This window comes from Phocoena sinus, chromosome 6 (assembly GCF_008692025.1).
Source record: "Phocoena sinus isolate mPhoSin1 chromosome 6, mPhoSin1.pri, whole genome shotgun sequence".
In the NCBI taxonomy this organism is placed as follows: domain Eukaryota; kingdom Metazoa; phylum Chordata; class Mammalia; order Artiodactyla; family Phocoenidae; genus Phocoena; species Phocoena sinus.
This window is the reverse complement of record NC_045768.1, coordinates 53,960,677-53,982,745: the sequence shown is the minus strand read 5'-3', so window position 1 is coordinate 53,982,745 and position 22,069 is coordinate 53,960,677. Positions and strand designations below refer to the sequence as shown.

Genomic DNA, 22,069 nt, shown 5'->3' with positions numbered 1-22,069 from the left:
TGACAAGTCTTTATAAAACGTAGAAGAGGAGAAGACATAGAAGAGAAAGCCGTCTGAAGACAGAGGCAGAGGTTGAAGTCATGCAGCCCAAGCCAAGTAACGCCTGGAACCACCAGAAGCTGTAAGGGGCAAAGAATGCGCCCCCTAGATCCTTCAGAGAGTGCGCGACCTCGCTACCAGCGTGACTTCTGACTTCCAATCTCCAGAACTGTTAGAGAATAAATTCTGTTGTTTGACCAGACCAGGTTTGTGGTGTGTCTTCATCTGTAAAATGGGGACAACATCCTAGTCTCATTTCCTGAAATGTTAAGTGGGGTAACTGCTGTCTGGAGGAACGCGCAGACGTTTAAAACGGCAAACGTTTATTGAGCGCTTGTCCTGATCATTCAGTGTGCTAGGCGCTTTCCCTGTGTGACTTAGCCATCTCTATTTTATTAATCAGATAACCAAGGCTCAGAGAAATTCAGTCATTTGCCCAAAGGCATACAGCTAAGAAGCGGAAAAAACCGAGATCGCAATTCTAGCCGACTCCCGAGATTTCCCTTTAACGTCCCCCGCTGGACTGCCAGGGAGGATGCAAATGAACGCACTCTCAAAGCGTTAACTAGTTTAGCCTCCGTTCCAGCTACAAATTAGCCGAGCCAACCAAGCCTCCGCTTCCACAACTGGTCAACACTCGTGGGACGCCGCCGCCTCCCCCGGCCGGGAAGCGACAGGGTTAATGACGTCACTTTTAGGAGCCGCTATCACGTCCTCGCCCCACGGATCCTTTCAAGGGCCAAACCCCGCCTGTGACGCAGCCCTCGCGCTTCTGGACGAAGGGAGAAGAGAAGTGGGCCAATAGAAATGCCGAATTTCCGTTTTTCCGGCTAATCCCCGCCCCTTGACCGAACTCGGCCGAGGAAGAAAGGAAAAGGCGGCTAGGGGGCGGGGCAAAGCGAGGAAGCGGAAGCCGTGGCGGCGGAGCTGGGACGAACGCCTACCTGGGCAACACGTGTGCGGTGAGTGCGGAGGCCGCTCCCGGGAGGGATTTGCGGCTTGCTCGGCGCTGAAGTCGGAGGGTGTCTCGGGTAGAGGTGTTCACACATGTCACCCGCTGGGCGACCTTCTGTGCCTTTTTCTGTTCTGGGAGTTTGGGGGTTGACGGGAGCCTGGCGACAAGGGCGGTTTGCAACTCCTCTCCCTGCCACGCTTTCAGCCTTTTTGTCGTATGTTTGACATCCGCTCTGCGCCCGGTCAGTGTTAGATGCCCAGTTTGCAACCTGAATGTACAGTTGCAGGTTGTAAGCGCTGGGAAGGAAATGATCTGGGTGCCGAGATACAAGATAGGGGAGTCTGACGTGATCCTGAAGCCGAGACCTAGAGCGTGGCGAGAGGCAGCCCCGAAATCTGAAAGCCCAGGGAAAACTACTTTACCCAGAGGCCGTAACTTGGGCTAAGTCCCTGAGGTGGAAGGGGGGCCGATGTTCGTGAGCTAGAAGTTCAGCCATATAAAATAAAGGAGTAGGGTGAGAGGAGGTTCTGTGGGGCTTTGAAGGCAATGGTGGGAGTTTCGATTTTCTCTACAATGGAAAGATATTCGCGTTATTAGAACGCAGTGAAGGCTTATAAGCAAGGGAGAAACACAGTAGGCCCTGGTTCTTTTTGGAAAATGGATAATAACTTGGATTATTATTGATTATATAGTTGAATTATTGATGATGGTTTGAATTAGGGTGGTGGTACTGGAGATTGAAGTTGAAGGGTTAGAGGTGTTTTTAAAGATTCGAGAAGAATTAATGAAAAATTGAATGTAGCAGACAAGGAAGAGTAAACTCTCACAGGTAAATCTTAGGTTTCTTGAGCAGTGGAGTGGATGCTGTGCCATTGCTGAAATGGGGAAGAATAGGGTGGGGAAAATTAGATGAGGATGTTATTGTTCAGGGGTGGTTCGCAGTGGTCATATAGTTAAAGAATTTTATTTCGGTTCTATTAAGTGTAAGGTGTTTGTTAGACACCTAAACGGAAGTTTCAGGTAGGCAGTTACATACAGAAGCCTGGAGCCCAAGGAGATGTTCCTAATGGAGAGATAATTTGGGAGTCCAGCATAAAAAGCCACGGGATTGCATGAGATCACCTAGGGAGAAGAGAGAGGGCAAGACTTGAGGAATGCCAGCATTTAGAAGTTGGGTATTGAATGGTCATTACTTTCCAAGTGCAATGCTGAGCCTGCTGAGAGGAGTCGAGATCAGTCACGATCAGTCACCTGTCCCTCTGTTTCTGGGAAATCTGTGCTCTTTTCCTTCACGAGGCGGAATTGGGCTCTTTCAGCTCTGTGGCTCTCTGAACACTTTTTATACACTTCAGTTATAATGCTTAATTATGCCATGTTTTAATTTTCTGCTTGCTTCTCTCCATGACACCACACTTTGATTTTATTTTTGTATATATATTTTTAAAACCCATTAGCTCTCTAGCACATAGTGTGTAGGTATGCAATACATTTCAAGTCCAAAGCGATGTTGTAAGAAGGTCATCAAAATGTGCCATAGGAATAAGGAGAATCATTTGAGAAAGAGGGCATCTGGAGGAGGAAAGATAAGAAATTGTCATTTAGGCTGGATTTGAAAGATGGGTAGGATTTATATTGATAGAGAATGGCTTTAAAGTTTGGCTCCTGAAAAAGAACAGTGAGGGAGTAAGGTTGGCTTCAGTGTGGTATTGTGATGTGGGTAAGTTAGGACTAGGTTTTGAATGGACGTGAATGCCAGACTGAGTTTGAAATTTTTCCTATAAGCAGTGGGAAGCTTTTGAAGGTGTTAGAGCAGGGAAATGACATGAAATGGCTGTGATAGTGGACGACTAATTGGGCAGCAGGCAGTGGATCATGGCAGACTGGGTCTAACGGCAGAAAACATTGTGAGCAAGAGATAGAGTCTGAATGGGGTAGTAGAGGGAAGGGCAAAAAAAAGAGGAGACAATTCCAAGACACTGAAGTGTGATGGTTGGATGTGATGGTACAGGGTCCCCAAGCAAATGCATTTTGCTAAGTGAGAGAAGCAGGACCCCAAAGACTGTATATTGTCTAATTCCATTTATAGGACATTTTTGAAAAGGCACAAAGCTAGAGGGTAGAAAAAAGATCAAGCATTGCCAAGAGAGCGAGGAGAGGATGATTGCAAAGGGGCTCCACGGGGGCCTTTTAGGAGTGTGGGACAGTTCTGTAAGGTGCTGTGGTAGAGGATACATGACTGTGGGTTTGTCAGAATCAGCACTGTACACCAAAACGAATGAACTCGACTCTAGGCAGATGGAAAGAAGGTCAACGGACGTGTCCGGAAATGGAACGCAGACTGGAGCAAAATGCGTCTAACTAGTACAGAGGTATAAAAAGACCTCACTGAAGGAGTGGCGGGAAAAGAGCTGACCTAAGTAACTTTGGAAAGCAGTGTTTTGAATGGATACTGTGAGGGAAAAGACAAAAAGAACTGTAAATAAACACATTATAGTTGGTACATTTGTTTTTACCAACTATAACCCTGTGGTACGTGAGTAGAGTTGGAGACATTAGTATGAACTTACTTAATAGGTACAGAAATACAGGTTTGTGTATACACATAGGCTAATATACATACATTACCTAGCCCTGTCTGGTGAAAAGACCTAGAAGCAGTGACACCCCAGTGACAAGCACACCTAGCACTCAGATCTCAATAAGAGGGTTTCTCTAGGGTTCCTTGGAGAAATGACTGATTTTAGGGCTTGTGCAAGGAAAATAAAAGGTAAACTTGGAACAAGTGCCAGGAATTAAGGACATGCTGAGGAAAAAAAAAAAGAAAAGGATGGACCATATGAAAAGGACACAGAAGCAACCTTAGAGATTTCAAAGCTGGAACAATTTTAGCAACAAAATACTAAGCAACAAAATACATTTTGTTTAGCAACAAAATACAAAGATACTATTAGCCCATATGCAAATAATAAAATACTATAAGCAACAAAATACATTTTGTTTAGCAACAAAATACAAAGATACTGTTAGTCCATATCGCAAATAATAAAATACTATGAGGCCATACTGATGTAAATAAATGATGAAATGAATGAGGAGAAGGAATAAATGTTCCCTACAGAAGAATACAAAATAATGAAGGTAAAAGCAAGGGAAATAGAATATCATCATGTAAACACCACGGAAATTGCTGCAGGCAAGATCCACTGGAGAGTGCTAAAATCAGTGAGGGATACAGGATATTTGCATGATCTCAAAACATATCCAAAACATTTATTAATTGCTTTGGGAATTTTAATGCATTGATTCAAATTCTTTAATACTCCCCACTCTAGAAAGTGGAGCTTAATTCTCCTCTCCCTAAGTTTGGGCTGAATTTTAGTGACTTGTTTCTAACAGAGTATGGAAAGGGAGACATAGGGCTTCCCTGGTGGCACAGTGGTTGAGAGTCCGCCTGCCGATGCAGGGGGCATGGGTTCGTGCCCTGATCTGGGATGGGCCCGTGAGCCGTGGCCGCTGGGCCTGCGCGTCTGGAGCCTGTGCTCCGCAAGGGGAGAGGCCACAACAGTGAGAGGCCCGCGTACCGCAGAAAAAAAAAAGAAAGGGAGACATAGTAACTTTACAGCAGAGACACCTTGCAAACACTACAGTAACTTTACAGCAGAGACACCTTGCAAACACTGTGTTAACCAGTGATCAAGGTTAATATCACTAGTCATGTCGATATCATGCTCCTAATGTGATGGGATGAGAAGGGCACTTCATCTCTATGGTATTCTTCCCTCAAATCCGTAAGGCCAGTAGAATCATAGGAAAATGTCAGACAGACCCCAAAGGTAGGATATTCTACACACTGCCTGACCAGTACTCTCCAAAAGTGTCTTGGTCATGAGAAACAAGTAGAGATGGAGAAGCTGTCACAGATTGGTGGAAACTAAGAAGACTTGATGATTAAATGCAAGGTATCCTGGAATTGAAAAACGACGTCAGTGGAAAAACCGGCGAAATCCAAATTTAATAGCATCATATTAATGTTATTTCTTAGTTTGGGTAAATGCATCATGGTAAGATGTTAACATTAAGGGAGGCTGAGGGGTATACTGGACCTTTCTCTGTGTCTTTCCCAACTCTTCTTTAAAACTGAACTTATATCAAAATAAAAAGTTCGTGCACAGAAGAGCTAAGGGATGCAGATGTGGTTATGAAGGCTATAGCCAAGTGACAGTGACCCTACAGTCATTAATGATCTAAGGAAACGGAGTAATTCAGAGGCCATTCATTTTCCAGAGTGCTCTTTGAGACCCTACTGGTCCCTTGAGATATTCCAGGAAAAAGTGGTTCAACCACGGTTGGGAAATCCTGCATACTTTAGCTTGTGCTTGGTGATTAATGGCTTAAATTAGCAAAAGAATCTGCCTTTCCTTAAACATGCCTCCTTCATTATTTTCATTTAAGAGTTTCCCAAATACATTTCACCCCAGAACCCCTTGTTTCTCTTATATCTATTAATATCTTGAGAAATTTGTTGTTCTTCAATGGAAAATTCTTGTCTAGAAATATCTGGAATTGTCTAGGGATCCCTAGCATCTACTCGAGAGGGTCAACTTTAGAAATTTTGAAATGAGTTGAATATGCAACTTTGGAAGGTACAGAAATAGACAAATAAAACATAATAACTTTTGCTCTCGATACATTCGGCTGCTTTCAGGAGCCTTGGGCAGCTGAAGGGTTATCTGTTGTTTGCCATGTGCACGGTGGGGTCTCTATCCAGAAGCAGCCTGTTAGGCAGACTTCTTTAAAATGAAATATTAAATATTTCAATAATCTTATTTCGGAGGTCTTTGAAAATTACTTGATTACCTCTAAAAGAATAACAGATTAAACGTTCGAAGTTAGTTTTTGTTTTAGCTACCTTGGGTTACATAAGGAACTTTTAGATAATCTACTTTCATTAAATTTGAATATATGATAAGTGCAATGTTTGTTGCTGGCTTTTTAGGATAGAGACCAAAAAATCAAGTGGTAATATTGTCATTTTCTCATCACAAAGTCTTCCCAGGTTGTAAGTAATGCAAACACTGACAGTTTTATCATATGCTTAGTGTAAATAATGATTTATTTTTAGCCATTACTATTGCTGAAACGTTGCCTCCAAAACATCACACACTAGCCAAGGTGTGTGTGTGTTCTTAGTTTTTGTATTGGTATCCTATTTATTTTCGCTCTTACAACCTTAGAAGTCATGATTGTGTAGTTCCTGGACTCATGGGTGCCTGTGCTGGATGCAGCTAATTTGTCCTGCATCTGTGACCTCAAGGAGTAAATGTGGCAGTGACCACTAATGACTTTTATTGGATGAGAGCAATTCAGTGATCCTTTTTTGGATTTTGTTTTTGTTTTCCAGAGTTGCTATAATGGAAGTCAAAGGGAAAAAAAAAATCACAGGAAAAGGTACAAAGCCATCACAAGAAAAAAACAGATTTCATAAAAACAGTGGTAAGATACTCAAAACATGCTTCCCATGTGGTTTTTTTGGCCCTTGGAGGGAGCAGTTGGTGGTATGAGGGGGCATGTAGCAGATTCCAATCTATTCATGGGTTAGAGTTAGGATTAAAGTAGTAGGAAAAAGTAGGTGTTACTATATATGAGTTTGCATGTTCCCTGTGAAACTTAGACCTTTAAGAAATTGCCAGGATAATTAGTGAATGCTGTACTTTTGAAAGATATGTCGGCTAGTGATGCTGTTCCCTCACTTAAGTCACGCTAATTCACAACAACATTTTAACGTTTGATAAATTGTGGCTGATTAATACGTGTACTGGTGAGCCAGATCTTTAGGATTTCTCGTTGTGATGTCTTTATTGTTCCATCAGGTGTCAGTATTGCAAAATAGAAAAGTCAGGAATTGTGTCAATGACTAGTTTCCTAAGCAATCTTTTTTTTTCTTGCAACTAGAAATTCTGAAAAATAAACATTTTAAATTTGTTTATATATGATATACTTTCTAAATTTTAAATGTTCATTTTATTCTTAGATTCCTATTATGTTATTGATGCCCTAAATACACACACACAGACACACACAAACATAAAAATAATATCTCATCTTGTGATGTGTGCTTAAAACAGAAGTACACCTAACTGACAATAGTGGTTATCTCTCGAATTATGGGTAGTTTTTATTATGTATTTCTCTACTTCGTAGGTTTTCTATAATGAACCTGTATTATAATTTTATAATCAGAGTAAGTTTTTTAATTTTGTTTTGATTTTTTAAGTCCTACTGTGCTCCGTTTTTTGAGAATAAAACAAAGTATGTTTCACTAAAGAGTGTGTAATTTTCTGTAACAAATACAATCCAGTGGATAAAAGATCTAGGCCCAGGATCATTGAACTAACAATTATTTATTATTGTCACTAGATTCTGGTTCTTCAAAGACATTCCCAAAAAAAGTTGTTAAGGAAGGTGGACCTAAAATCACAACTAAGAACTTTGAGAGAACTGCCACAAAACCTGGGAAAAAAGGTGTGAAGCAGTTCAAGAATAAGCAGCAAGGGGATAAAATACCAAAGAACAAATTCCAGCAGGCAGATAAATTCAACAGGAAGAGAAAATTCCAGCCAGACAGTAAAAATGATGGTAAGCACTGATTCCTTTAGCAGAGTTTTTGCAAAAGCGTTGCCTTGCCTGAGCTATTGCCTGAACCACCGTGCACAGGGACTCTAGAAGTCTGGTAGAGACCTTCTGTTCTTGTTCCTTGACAGGCAGCACTTGGGGTGGGGGCAGGGGAAGGTAGATGGGATTAAATAAAAAACAGAAAGCATCTTCTCTGGTCAAAATTGTCCTCTGGTACCTAGAATTCCTTACTTCCTAGGCCCTTGCTGAATTCCCCTAGCTGTGGAATTACGCTAAATTGTATTGGCTTTATGCACTGGAACCTCAATAAAACATTCCTTTCTGTAGGCTAAAATTAATGAACTCATTCATTCAACAAACAAATACTTAAATTTAATACTTAAATAACCAGTGTGTCCCAGCTAAACATCCACCTTGGCTAAGGATGCCCTGGTGAACAAGAAACATATAGACCCTGCCCTCACAGGGCTCAGGCCACTCTAATATCATCAACCCATCAGATGGCTCAGAGCCGGTAAACAGTTCCAGAGAAGGTGTAATATACATGTGACAGATTTGACTTGAATTGGTTGAACAGGCTAGGTTGCTAACTGATTAGAAGTGTTGGCAGGGCTCCTCTTTGTTGAAACAAACTACTAATCTCTTCGTCATGATGTTTAAGCGGTTGTCTTTAACCCAGAGCTTTGCCGTCTGTTGTACAGCCTGCCCTTGCTGTGCATCGTCTCTCCTGCACTGGTCTCAAACGAGCAGCTTCCAGGTTACGCGTGCTGTCATGCATATGCCTTCTCTGCAGCAGCATGAGAACTTCTCTGGTGTCTTTCATACTCTTTTCCTCCAGCGTGGCATAGCCTGACACTGCTCCTTTGCTGCCAACTGAGACCACTGCCGTGGGGCCTTTTTACTCCAGTTCTTTAGACCTGGTCCCTGTTCTCTGCTCTGCCTAGGGCTGCTCCAAGACAGGGGCATAGGGAGAGAGGAAAGGGGAGATTTTCATTATTTCTCATTAGGCCTGGAGGATTCTTTCATGCTCTAGCTTCCATCTTTTCTCTTTTCCCGTCTCTTCCAGCTTCTTTTTCCTACCTACTCTTTCCTAGCTTCTCTATTAGGTCCTAAATCTTCCTTTCCACACTGGAGTTCTTGACACCTGCATTTTAAGTGCACACACATCCTCATCTTATTATAGTGGACCCCTGGTTCCTTTTGCTATGGGAGATAAGTTCCCAGCATCTCAAAATGGAACTTTGATTTTATTTTCTCAGTTTTATACCAGCAACTGAGGGGAATTGGATACTAGACATCCCCAGAATTGGTTGTATCCGCTGCAACCCGGCATGGCATATGTCAAGGGTGCCCAAATATTTGTAGAATTAAATGAACTCTGGATTGGTTATTATCCTCTGCTGCACAGTACATGATGCCCTAATATTAATGGTAAATATGCCTTCTGTTGCCTGTAATCCTCTATTACCAGGCTGGGAGTAAGCAAGTGAGCAGAAAGGGGAGTAACTAAATACACTATAGTATATCGAATGCCATTAAAAATTATATTCTTGAGGAATATTTAGTTTCATGGAAGAATGCTTACAACATAATAATGTTTAAGTAAAGACAATAAGGAAATTAATATAAAACGTGTAGGGGAAAAGACTAGAAGGAAATAAAATGTTAATCCCTAGGTTTTGAGATTATAGGAGAATTTTGGTTTTTGAGTGTATTTCTAATCAGAGAGGGGGAGATATCTGGAAATAACTTATTCTCCTAAGGGTTCTTTGCAGGGTACTCATGTAAATAATACCCATTTTATTAAGTTTTTTTTTGTTTGGCCTCTTTGGGTTTTTTCATTCAATTAATAAGTTATTTAGATTGTGAAGACCAACAATAACCAAGAGAAAGATACTCGACTTTTATAGCATGACCCTAATTGTAGAGAACTGAGGAATTTTGATTGTGCATTGTCATGAGTAAGAGACAGCAGAGAATAAAGTTTTAGAGCCACATCTGGGTTTGAATCCTGACTCTGCCACTTAGGAGTTAACGTGACCTTGGACAAGGAACTTACCTGCTCGGTGCCTTTGTTTCCCTGGCATGAAGGGAATAATAATAGTACCTACCTCGTAGGGTTGTTGTAAGAATTAAATCACTTAATACATAACAGCACTCAGAAGAGTGAATTTTTGAATATGGTTTTTCCTATGTTAATTTGGACTAATTTTTGTTTTCATTGAGAACTGATTATACCTAAAGTCCAATGATCTTAATGTTCTAGAGTAAAATTTTATTTTACAATTGAGAAAGATGCTTAAACTTTTAAAATCGCTTTTATAATCTGTTTAGTTCCTTTTGTTTTTTTAATAGGTATCCTGTTAAGATTAAATAAATAGCTGTTGAATAAATGAACAGTTGGTGTCAACCAAATTTAAAATGTGTAAACTGCTCAGAAAGTGAAATAAAGTATACGTTGGTAGGGAATGATGTTTTCCCCCTTCTAGTTTCCTCAGTGAGTATTGATCTTGATTAGTGATTGCCATAGGTGCCTAATTTGTCCTCGTGTATGGCACTGAGAATGTTAAATGTAATTGAAAATAATTTCTGTGATGACTAGACACAGCAGTCAAGAAACCCAAATGGGATGAGTTCAAAAAAAAGAAAAAAGAACTGAAGCAGAGCAGGCAGCTCAGTGATAAAACCAACTACGACATTGTTGTTCGGGCGAAGCAGATCTGGGAGATCTTAAGAAGGTAATGCTCCTTAATGGCATCCTTATTAGGCCCTTTGAGATGATGGAGGAGTAACAGTGTACCTAGTAAACAGTGAAATGTCCTAAGATAAATAACATAGCGCTTGGGTTATTGAGGGAGTACTCATAATACTCCAGTAGAGGCATCAGTGCTTGGATGTCTGCCTGTTGCAGAAATGTGTGGAATCATTCGGATGGTGTCACATCTGCTTATGAAAATGAATGAGAGTTAAAATGGATTTGACGTCCTTCCTGAGAAATTTCTGAGAAAATGAAGGACAGTTCTTTTCGGCTAGGTTTTGAGATACTTGAGTACTTGGTGTCTTGGACTTGTTTTATTATTTTCTTCACTTTTGAAGTTCTGGCTGTTAAGATTTAGATTGATGCGTAAAATTATACCTTGTGAGATGAGTTTCTGCCTTTGAGAAAATTACTTTTCTCTGGCTGCTCTGGAATAGTAATTTTAATGTCCAGTTTGCTCTCTTCGAAGAGAAAATCATACTGAAGTGGGTGAACATACACTGGTATGGTTTTTATTTTTGTGTGTTTAAAATAATGTCTTTACTTAGACTACGTTTCCTGCCTCTCTTATAGAAAAGATTGTGACAAAGAAAAAAGAGTGAAGTTGATGAATGATTTGCAGAAGTTGATTCAAGGGAAAATTAAAACTGTAAGTAGGGCATACTCAGTTGCAATTTTAACAGTTGAAATTGACTCGCAGTAAAGGGTAGTTGACCATTGTGGCAGGTGAAATTGTTTCTGTTTTTAATGTATTTGGCCTCAAATTTCAAATACCTTTTATAATACTGATTAAAAAATTTAATAGTGAGAGACCTTACTGCCGGGAAATTATAAAAAGGCTATCAAGTATTTGGCTGTTCATTTTAAAATAATTTACTTAAAATAAATCAGTGTTCTTTTAAAGTTATCTCGAGAAATTTATTAGTTCAACAGTGTTCGTTAGAATGTCTTGCTGTGAACTCTATACTTTTGTATGTTCTAAATTGCTGGCTATTTTGTATGTGTGATGCAAACACATGATTACTTTCTTCCTGCGTTTACAAGCATCATGCAAAGATCTTTAAAATATAATAGATTTGGGACTTCTGAATTGATTTTTGTTGTTGCTGTTTAATCCTGTTTTATAGTAAACTTCTGTTGATTCTTGTGTATTTGGGTAAATACTTAGTGATATTCACTTGTAAGCCAACAGACACGGTATCTTCGGAGACCCTTGAGGGGCAGCCTTTGCCGAACCACGTACGTGGGTCTAACCAGATGCTGTATTGCAGTTTGAAGGACTGTCTTAAAATAGTGAGTTCCCAGCTGCTGCTTTCTTAAAGCCAGCAAGGTCTTTTTAGGTTGGAACTCCTCCTCGTCTCTAGCAGTAGTCTGTTACACTCAATTTATAAATACTTTACACTCAAGATCCTTTCCCAATTACCCTTAGGTTATTACTGCGTGCCCATGGACTTGGGGGTTAGTCTGGTATTCAAATACCCACTCTGCTATTTAACATACGTGTGCCTTTAGACAATAACAGCCTATTTATTGATTATTTACTGTGTGCTAGGAATTATGCTAACCAGTGCATACTTTGTATCCTTTAACTTAGTCATCATCCCTATTAAACGTTTGATACATCTGGGCTCAGAGAAGTTGAGTTTCATCCCCAGGGTCACAAGGATAGCAAGTTCCTTAACTTCTCATAAACTTACTTTAATCTATAAAGTGCTAATAACAACAACCCACTTCTAAGGTTGCTTTGAGTTTAAATGAGAAAAATATATTTAAGCGCATATATTGGTTACATAGTAATCAACATATGCACAAAACAGCCTTATTTCTTTTTAAAAATTATTTTTAAAGTTTTATCAAAAATGTCTATGCAAATCTCCCTTAAGGAAATTCTTCAGAAATCCATGACTTTGATGAAGGTATACCTTTACCTTCTGACTTGTTAGAATTTAAAAATTTAAAGACAGACTCAGCAACGAGTAATAAGCACTATTAAAGTAGACTGTAGCATATAAAAAATAATAGTGCATGACTGGTTATCTGCGGTTATTGCTTTAGAAAATTGATCAGCAAGTCCTTCAGTGAGGATCTAATCCATCCAATAGTTGTGAGGGGGCTTGGGTTGGAGAATCAGATTTGAAATTCTAGGAATATAACTGGATGTATGTTCAGGGATTATAATGAAAATGTGAGAAATGGAGTGATTAGCTCATAATGTAATTGCCAATGTGTATCTAGATTATTATAATAATTAGGTATAATTATTTATGTAGCAATACTTTGGTTGCCAAAGCCAAACATTCTTAGATCATTTATATTTTTTAAAAACTCATAGAATAATAGAATTTTTGCATTGAAAAATTCCTCTTTTAGGGAAAGTAACTATCAGAGAAATGAAAAATGAAGTGTGTATAATCATTAGACAGGTTTGGTTTGAATTATAATGATAGAATCTTGCAGAATACTTAAATGCATTCCTGTCTCGATGCTGTACGGTAGCCAGCAAATCCAAAGAATGCCATTATGAACAATTAAACAAGAATTTCTACTCCCAAGTAACCTAGGTTTGATTAGCTATGAAGACCCTACTTTTTTTTCCTCACAAGGAATTGTAAAAGAGGCAGCAATACAACATAAATAATATGATAGAAAGATATATTTTCAGAGAGAATTTGTCTAAAGGCCCCAACTGTTTTCCTACAGATTGCGTTTGCACATGATTCAACTCGTGTGATCCAGTGTTACATTCAGTATGGCAACGAAGAGCAGAGGAAACAGGCTTTTGAAGAACTGCGAGGTATTTCTTATATATATTTCGTAATTATTTGTAAGAAGTCGCTTGTTTTCTCTTGAAATACCCAACACTGTCCTGGAAAAGAATTCTGTTGAGGGATAGCAGTGTGTCCTCTGCAGGACCTTTTCTGCTTATTTGTATTTTTTGCCTGGGACAAATAGAGAGTTATTCGTTTGTGTTCCCAAGATCGTGCAGTTAGTTCTTCCCTTGTTTCTGGAGGACTGGAATGAGGTTATCATTAATGTAATGTATTTTGTTTTTCAGGTGATTTGGTTGAATTAAGTAAAGCTAAATATTCCAGAAATATTGTTAAGAAGTTTCTCATGTATGGGTGAGTTGTTCTATTTATAAAATGTTTTTTATTAGTTTTTTAAAGGTGTGGATACCTATTGTGTGCAAATAAATGTTGCTTAAAAGTTGCATAATAGGAGGCTTAAGCAGATGCTTGTGATGTTTGCGATGAATATTGTCTTAAAAAAATTAATGTTATTAAAATTAATGTACAATGATGGTATTGTCTTCATTGTTCTTACGAGTATATCTTGAAGCCCTGGAAGAAGAGAAATGGTTATAATGAACTTTAAATTAGTCACCAGTTATTTAGAAGATGGAGTGATGGGAGGGGCAGGTGAGTAGGCTCAGAAGCAGGGTTAGTGGGTTAGGAAATGTCGAGATGGGAGGATTTCCTAAACTAGGTGGAATTGATACTTGTCTTCCTGTCTCAAGTATAATAATGGGCCAAAATATGCTAACCAACAACAAAAAGTACAGCTGACAAATTTTCAAAAACTGTATTCCTGACTAGAGTTACTGGCCGCTTGATTATTTTAGGATAGAATAGAAATGTTTGTGATTAAGTCCTGTTTTAAAAGAGAATCCTGGGGCTTCCCTGGTGGCGCAGTGGTTGAGAGTTCGCCTGCCGATGCAGGGGACACAGGTTCGTGCCCCGGTCCGGGAGGGTCCCACATGCCGCGGAGCGGGTGGGCCCATGAGCCATGGCCACTGAGCCTGCGCGTCCGGAGCCCGTGCTCCGCAACGGGAGAGGCCACAGCAGTGGGAGGCCCGCGTACCGCAAAAACAAACAAACAAAAAAAGAGAATCCTGGAATATGTTTTATTCATATTATCCTGCACGTTTGACTTTTACCTTCTCCTTTTCTCCTTCTACCCTGCTTCTTTTAAGCTGAACAATTTACTAATGGGAACTGACATTTATTGAGCACTTACTGTGTGCTGGTTACAGTTCTCAGCGCATCTTAACTCATTTATCCTCACATCAACCTTATTCTTTCTATTCTATGACTAGAGAAGCTGAGGCACAGAGTGGTGAAATACCTTGCCTGGGATCTTTCAGCTGGTAAGACCCTAGGTCTTTTCAAACCTAGGCAGGCTGGCCCCCGAGTCACTTAGAAATGCAAGGTAGAGGGAACTCCCTGGCGGTCCAGTGGTTAGGACTCCGCAGTTTCATTGCTGAGGGCCCAGGTTCCATCCCTGGCTGGGGAACTAAGATCCTGCAAGCCGTGCAGCACGGCCAAAAAAAGAAAAAAAACAGAAAAAGAAAAGAAAGAAATACAAGGTAGAAATACAAGGCAATTTGATTTTCCTTCTCGTAGCATTTCTCTCTGTTAGCCACCTCCACACACAATGATGAGCTGGTCTCAGAAGAAGTGTGCTATGTTTTGTTGCCACCCATCTTTCTCCTTCTATCACTTCTCTTTTCCCATGGTCACGCTGGGTTTAGGAGTAAAGCACAGATTGCTGAGATAATGAGAAGCTTTAAAGGTCACGTGAGGAAGATGCTGCGGCATGCGGAAGCGTCCGCCATCGTGGAGTATGCCTACAATGATAAAGCCATCTTGGAGCAGAGGAACATGCTGACAGAAGAGCTCTATGGGAACACATTTCAGCTTTACAAGGTGACATTTCAAGACATTTTTCCTAGAGATTTTACTTTCTCTGTGTGCTGTTCCTTACCTTCCAATGCCCTGTTTTCAGAATGTATTTTTACTTTGGTTGTTCCTTTAAGAGACTACCTCATAGCCTTTATGCTTTTGGATTATTTTGTCTCTGGTGTAATAAGCAAGTGATCATACTTACATTTCATTCTCCCAGAGCACAATCTTTAAATCCCCTATAAATTAAAACTACTTTTGTTACTCCTTCCCAAGTACTGTGTGTAATGCTTTGGTACTTCTGTTTCTACAGTCAGATAGACCAAGGAAGAAGATTCTTAATAGTCAGTGAAGCTCTGTAAACACCCCTTAACCAGCTCTGGTTGGAGGGCATCGAGCTCCCTGTTGCTGCCTTCTCCCATGTTTCCTCATGTTTGTGGATTACCCTTCCCCGGGTCATATGCAGAGAGGAAGCAGAGTAGAGAGACCCAACCTTGGATTTAGTACAAGGCTGGTAATGGGACTAGGACAGTTAAAGGATCAGTTTCAGACTTTAGGATACAAATACATGTATTTATCTCAAGGGAGATGGATTGATTCCTGAGTTTCTTCTGCTAGTCAGTTTCAGCCCCTGGGTTGAACTTAGTGCTTTGTTTCCTTTGTCACAGTCACTGTAGGAATATCCAGCTAATTACAAAACCTGGTGGCAAGAATTTGTTAACTGACTACTTGCTCTTATGATTAGGCACATGCTAGGTGCTTGGCAAGTATGAACTGGCTGGTTGGTTATTTAGCTTGGCTCTGGAAGTACGATGGTGGGTGTATAGAATGAGAATTAGATAATCAAAAATTACCCTGTGAGTGTATCTACAGTGGGGCTTTTGTTATGTAAATATGGGAAATCTAAAAATTTAAGTTTATGTAAAATGACAGTAATTGATTTTCTTTGTTCCGAAGTTGAAGAAACTTGATTAAATTTAGAGGGGTTTGATTTATCTTCTGTTGCAGTCAGCAGATCACCCAACTCTGGACAAAGTATTAGAGGTACAACCAGAAAAACTAGAGCTTATCATGGATGAAATGAAACAGATTCTAACTCCAATGGCCCAGAAGTAAGGAAGCTGTTTTTTTTTTTTTCTTAACAAATGGCATTTGAAGGAGGAAATTTTTACATAGCCTTTGCAGAGAAAAGGTGCATAGTTTCCCAGTTATAGTCTGTTATTTAAATTGGATTGTGAGACCTAAAAGCCCATGCATTTGGCCTTCGTGGAATTTGTACCACAGTGGAGTGGTTAGGGCATTACGTCTGGGACCAGACTTTCTGGGTGTGAATCCTGGTGCCTCTCTCAGTTACTAACTGTGACCTTGGGCAACTTAACTTCTCTGTGCCTCAGTTTCCATATCTGTACAATTACGATAATAATAGTATATATTTCATAGAGTTTTATGAAGATTAAATGGGCTAATATTTCCAAAGTGCTCAGAACAGTGCTTTGCCGTTAAAAACAACATGTTTTTGCCGTCTACATGGATACTCCGTGTGAACTTGAAGTCTTTGGTGCCTGATCATTAGCCTCCACTGTACACCTGAATTCACCAAGTGTCACACTAGGAGGCTTGGATCAATTAGGTATTGTTGCAATTGCTGATACTGTTTTCATCTATTTAGGATTTAACTGCTAAAATGATTTTGTGAAACTGACGCATTATAAAGGAGGCTTGACAGAAAGAAAATAGCCATTAAAAAATAGTCTACATGTGGATTTCTAATCACATGTCCATTGTTGTGTAAAAGAATATAGATGTCCTTATTTAAGAAAGTTGAGTGTATTTTGAATGATAATTTCATATTTGCTGATTAGATACTAGAAACTTGTACTCTGGTCTTGGTTGTAGATGGCAACCAAGACCTATATATATTTTAATAGGTCTAAAAGTTTTTTTTTTTTTAGTCTTAGTATTGCTAAAGATATGATTTATTTTATGACAAATGACATTTGCTAAAACCATTTCACTCGTTTTGATTATTTTAGGGCGACCGAGGTTACCTATCTCTGTATTATTGCGGTACCATTTCTGACTTTTTTTTCTTCTTTTATTCTGTTTTCAGAGAAGCTGTGATTAAGCACTCACTGGTACATAAAGTATTCTTGGACTTTTTTACCTATGCACCCCCAAAGCTGAGATCAGTAAGTTCTTGGTTTTAGGTTTTAAACTGAAACATGTAGAACTGTGTAAAAAATGTGGAATACTGCTTTGACGTATATTGGCTTTTGAAAATTTTAAAGAATTGTTTCCTTATTTAGAAAAGATAATGTGCTAAACTCCCTTTGAAGAAGTCTACTAATTCCATTTAGATTTTTGCCAGAAAGACAGTAGAATTGACCATAATTTTATCAGTTTCATTGAATTTTTATATTTTAATTATAATCCAGAGAGCATCCTCTAGCTTAACCTAATCAGAAAATTAACTAACATGGAGGAATATTCAGCATTCAGAGAGTTCAAAATTCACCTGTATTGATACAAAAACAAAAAATTATATTGGTGTTAAAAGGTTACGGGAGGACACTAAGTGAACCGTGAAAAACTGGACCTTACATGAGAGTGAAGGTAAATTGCACTGCCCTTCAAGTCAGTGATGGGAATATAGATGAGAATTCATTTAGTCCCCTGAATTTTGCTTGCCTCATCATACTGTGAACTCATCATCCATTTGTTCTCATTCTAATAATAAGCGATAACCAAGTAACGAGACTCACGTCTTTTTAACAAATAGGCCAGATTAAACATTCATAGGAATTTTGACCCTCTCAAAATTGACATGCAAAATAGTTCTCCAAGAGTAGCCGCCTACCTAAGCGTGTGGTTCAGTGGCCACAGCAGCTGCTGATTCTCTTTAGGGGATTTCTCTCTTGTTCTGGCACAGCACAGTATCTCACAGTTCTGGATTTACTGAGGCAGGACTTTATTTTCAGAACTGAGAAAATAATCATTTGAATATATTCCACAGTAGAAAGTCTTTATCTTTTTAATGTTGAATATGTTTTAGTAATAGCAAAAAATCATTGGGAACTTAGTGTGAATATAAAATAATCAGACAGGTCTTCGTGGCCCCGGGGGCATTTTCAATAGAGAGACTTTAAAAACAAAAACTTTTGGAGGTAAAAGAAGCATAATTGGAATATATGTTTAACTCCCCAACTGGATAGCTTTGAAGAGATTCATAAGTTCAGGTATGTAAGCTGAAAGCTGTGTTCTTGAGATTTATCCTGGAAAAAGATTGTGAGATAGTTAAGGGTGAAATTGCTGTTCCTTATTGATAAAAATAGGCCACTTTTCTCCTTCCTGGCAGGAGACTTTGTATTTATTTAATATAAATTTTTAAATTGGGAATGGACTAAACTGGCCCCGCAGCTGTTAGCTGGCAGAACTCACTTATGTCCTATATGCTAGACTTCCAAATACAATTATGAAATTATATACATTGAAAATAAGGAATAAAGATTAAAAATAAGCTAAAATTACCTTGTAATAAATTAGTGATTGGGTTTTTACTTAAAGGTCATTGAGTAAAGGCCTAGTGAAGACCTAGTCTAAATGTTAATGTAGGGATAAATATTTCTTAGAGAAATGTTATTTAAGTGTCTTTACGGTAAATTATTAATATGATTTCCAGAGGTAATCCAGTGATAAATTAAAAAAGAAAAACTTTTTCAGACAAAATTAGTGTTTTGGTTTTCTGCTTGTTATATACATGACTCTTTTAGGGAAGAACATTTTATTTATTTTATCTGGCTTTTTTATTAAAAACTCCCTTCTTCCCACAGCCAACTCTTAGATTTTTCTTTTCTTGAGAAGTCCCTTAGAATATACTATACGTATACAGTTGACCCTACAACAACACGGGGGGTGGGGTGCCGACACTCCCGTCCCCCTCAGTGGAAAATCCGCCTATAATCAGCCCTCCCCATCAGCAGTTTTGATTGCGGATTTACCCACCTTCAGATGGTGTAGTGCTATAGTACATATTTACTGAAAAAAATCCGCGTGTAAGTGGACCCGCCTGGTTCAAATCGCACTCGGGGTCAACCGTATACGTACTTTTTTGAACAGACGTTGGTAAAACTCAGGGATTTTAATAGAAATTGCCTGCCAGCAGTACTTACTGCTCTTGATGGAAAAGAATGTTTCCAGGAAGCGGTTGTTAAATTGTTTGCTACCTATACTTTCTGCCTTTCATTCTCTGAGCATAACTGCTCCTTAGTAGACAGATTGTGAGAAAGTAAAAAGAAAGAGTAAACCAAAGTCCTGAACTGCATTTATTCCCCAGGAAGTGATTGAAGCCATCCGAGAAGCAGTGGTATACCTGGCGCACACACACGATGGCGCCAGGGTGGCCATGCACTGCCTGTGGCACGGCACGCCCAAGGTAAGCGTCAGTCAGGGCTTGACTTGCCTTTCCTTAGACTTTTTCGGTCTCCTTGGGGTTTTGCCCTCTTGCGCACAACAATATTATCTTTGCAAAGTTGTGCCTCAAGGCCTCACAGAAACTGGCTCCCCTTTGAGCCTTCTGTTTCTTCTCTACTGGAGTCTTCTTAAAGTTCGAAAACCTTGGGTTGTCTTATATGGGGAGGCGTGTGTCAAGCAAGTAAACACACTATTTATGTTAGGCTTAAGTTTATAAAAGTTTTGGTACCCGTCAGCCTCTTTGATTCCTCATTTAATGATCTTGTTGTGGGAGAGGGAGAGGAAAGAGAAGAAAATAAGCAGCTGTGCATTTGCTCCCATGGTTCTTAAGTACTTTGAGGGAAAAACTAATGATCCATGTTAATTATAGAAGCTTAACAGAAATTATCCTCATTTCCTTGATTGGTATAATTCTGCCTTTAAAAGACAGTTGTATTTTGTCCACTTTTTTCTTTCGTCCACTTTTTAATACAAATTTAATTTCTCCTCAACAAGTAATGTATTGAATGCCATCTGTATGCTAGACTTTTATGCATTTGAAGACAGTTCAGACATTGGAAGAGGGATCTCAGTTCTTACTATAAAAGGAGGTAGTTTCACTAGGTTTGCCTTGCAACTAATAATTTTATGGTTCCATATTTATGTCTCAATGGATTGTCACATAGAAGTCTAAGATTATAATAGCTCTGAAAGGATTTATAGTGTATTGCGTTTTTTGGTTCTGGTTGAATAACTATTTTCACCAATGAAAAGTATGCCACTCCAATGAAAGTTTAATATTAAATAAAATTTTTAACTATGATATACCTTAATCTATAACTAATCTGTAACTAAACCTGTAGCTATAAGTTCATTGAGACAATTTTTCTTTTTTAAGGACAGGAAAGTGATTGTGAAAACAATGAAGACTTATGTTGAAAAGGTGGCTAATGTAAGTATAAAAACTACATATTTCTTGGGGACTTCCCTGGCGGTCCAGTGGTTAAGACTTCGCCTTCCAATGCAGGGGGTGTGGGTTTGATCCCTGGTTGGGGAGCTAAGATCCCACATGCCTCGGGGCCAAAAAACCAAAACATAAAGCGGAAGCGATATTGTAACAAATTCAATAAGGACTTTAAAAAAAAATGGTCCACATCAAAAAAAAAAAATTCTTAAAAAAACCTACATATTTCTTTTAACTATTTTTAACAATAAAATGTATTTATATCTATTATAGGAAATTTGAAAAGTTCAGAAAATTACCAAGAAAATTATTTATTGTTTCATTTTGTTATAATCTATTTTATGCATATGCATGTCTTTTTATATATTATTAAATTTACACAAAATGAATTTCTCCTTTTTTCATTTAACATTGTACTGTGGCAATTTTCCATTTTTATTAGATAAGCTTTGAAGACCTGATATTTAGTGTCTAGGTAAATTGCACTTCAGAAACTTGTTACCAATTTTCATTACCACCAAAACATAACAGAAAGTGAAACTTGTCTCTTTTCTTAGATTAAATTTGTAGTGTGGTCAAAGAAAATTTTAGTTAAGTTTTATAATTCTTTGGAATCTTTTGGAGATGGTATAACAGCTTTTTGAATGAAATTGGAGGATATAAAAATTTTTTTCTAAAGGATTAGTTGCCTCAAAAAATAGTATTTCCGTGTATTTAAATACTAAATAGTTTTCCATAATAATTCTAAAATATATGTAGTAGTAAGCATTAGTCTTCAATTTTTGAACTATTTTATATATTATGTTTTATAGCTTCTAATTTACAGGTGAACTAAAATTAGTGATATCAACAACTTTTCCCTCTGAAAAATCCAATAAGAACTACTGGCATCTAGTGAATACTTGATATAGTAAATGCTAATTCAAATTCAGATAAACTGGTGCTCTGTGATTGTATACATATCTGTTGTCTTCTGTAGGATTCAAGACTAGGAAGAGAGTTAGTATAAAACCACATAGAAGGCAGCTAACTTGGCTGTAACAAAATGAAATAAGAGGCTCTCTAGTGAGGAGTTTTCAGAGTATGAGAGAATTTTATGATTCATAATTCATCATTAAATAAATCTTTTTGTATAACATTTTAGTTTGAATATTTTAAATCAGAAATGAGTAAAAATAGAATATTAATAGAAAGTTCTATTAGGTGGAAGGGAGGGATAAACTAGGATTTGGGATTAACATATACACACTACTATATAGAGTGGATAATCAACAAGGACCTACTGTATAGCGTACGAAGTCTACTTAATATTCTGTAATAATCTAGATGGGAAGAGATTCTGAAAAAAAGATGGATATATGTGTATGTCTGACTGAATCACTTTGCTATACACCTGAAACTAATACAGCATTGTAAATCAACAATAGTCCAATATAAAATAAAAATATAAAAATAAAATGACATCAGAAAAAAAGTTCTGAAAGGTATTGATAGTAAAAGACACTCTTTTGTAATAAAATTAGATTGTTTTAATTTTACAATTTGGTTACATCAACAGTAAATTTTTTTGGACAACCTCATCCCCACAA

At 38.4% G+C, this 22,069-nt stretch overlaps 1 protein-coding gene across 3 annotated transcripts in view; it reads left to right on the top strand.

Annotated features, from left to right (window-relative positions):
• Positions 1–940: 940 nt before the first annotated feature.
• PUM3 (pumilio RNA binding family member 3) overlaps positions 941–22,069 on the top strand; it is a 65,539-nt gene continuing 44,410 nt past the window's right edge. Inside the window, exons 1-12 of one of the 3 annotated variants that reach the window (XM_032635152.1) lie at positions 941–1,001; positions 6,396–6,487; positions 7,412–7,630; positions 10,230–10,365; positions 10,959–11,034; positions 13,086–13,179; positions 13,441–13,507; positions 14,917–15,091; positions 16,076–16,179; positions 17,178–17,256; positions 19,401–19,499; positions 20,415–20,468. In XM_032635152.1, coding sequence (XP_032491043.1) covers positions 6,406–6,487; positions 7,412–7,630; positions 10,230–10,365; positions 10,959–11,034; positions 13,086–13,179; positions 13,441–13,507; positions 14,917–15,091; positions 16,076–16,179; positions 17,178–17,256; positions 19,401–19,499; positions 20,415–20,468 — 1,185 coding nt within the window. In that variant the 5' untranslated portion in view covers positions 941–1,001; positions 6,396–6,405. Of the gene's footprint in view, positions 1,002–6,395; positions 6,488–7,411; positions 7,631–10,229; positions 10,366–10,958; positions 11,035–11,570; positions 11,679–13,085; positions 13,180–13,440; positions 13,508–14,916; positions 15,092–16,075; positions 16,180–17,177; positions 17,257–19,400; positions 19,500–20,414; positions 20,469–22,069 lie in introns of those variants that run through there. The other 2 variants (XM_032635151.1, XM_032635153.1) reach the window with 2 other exon arrangements.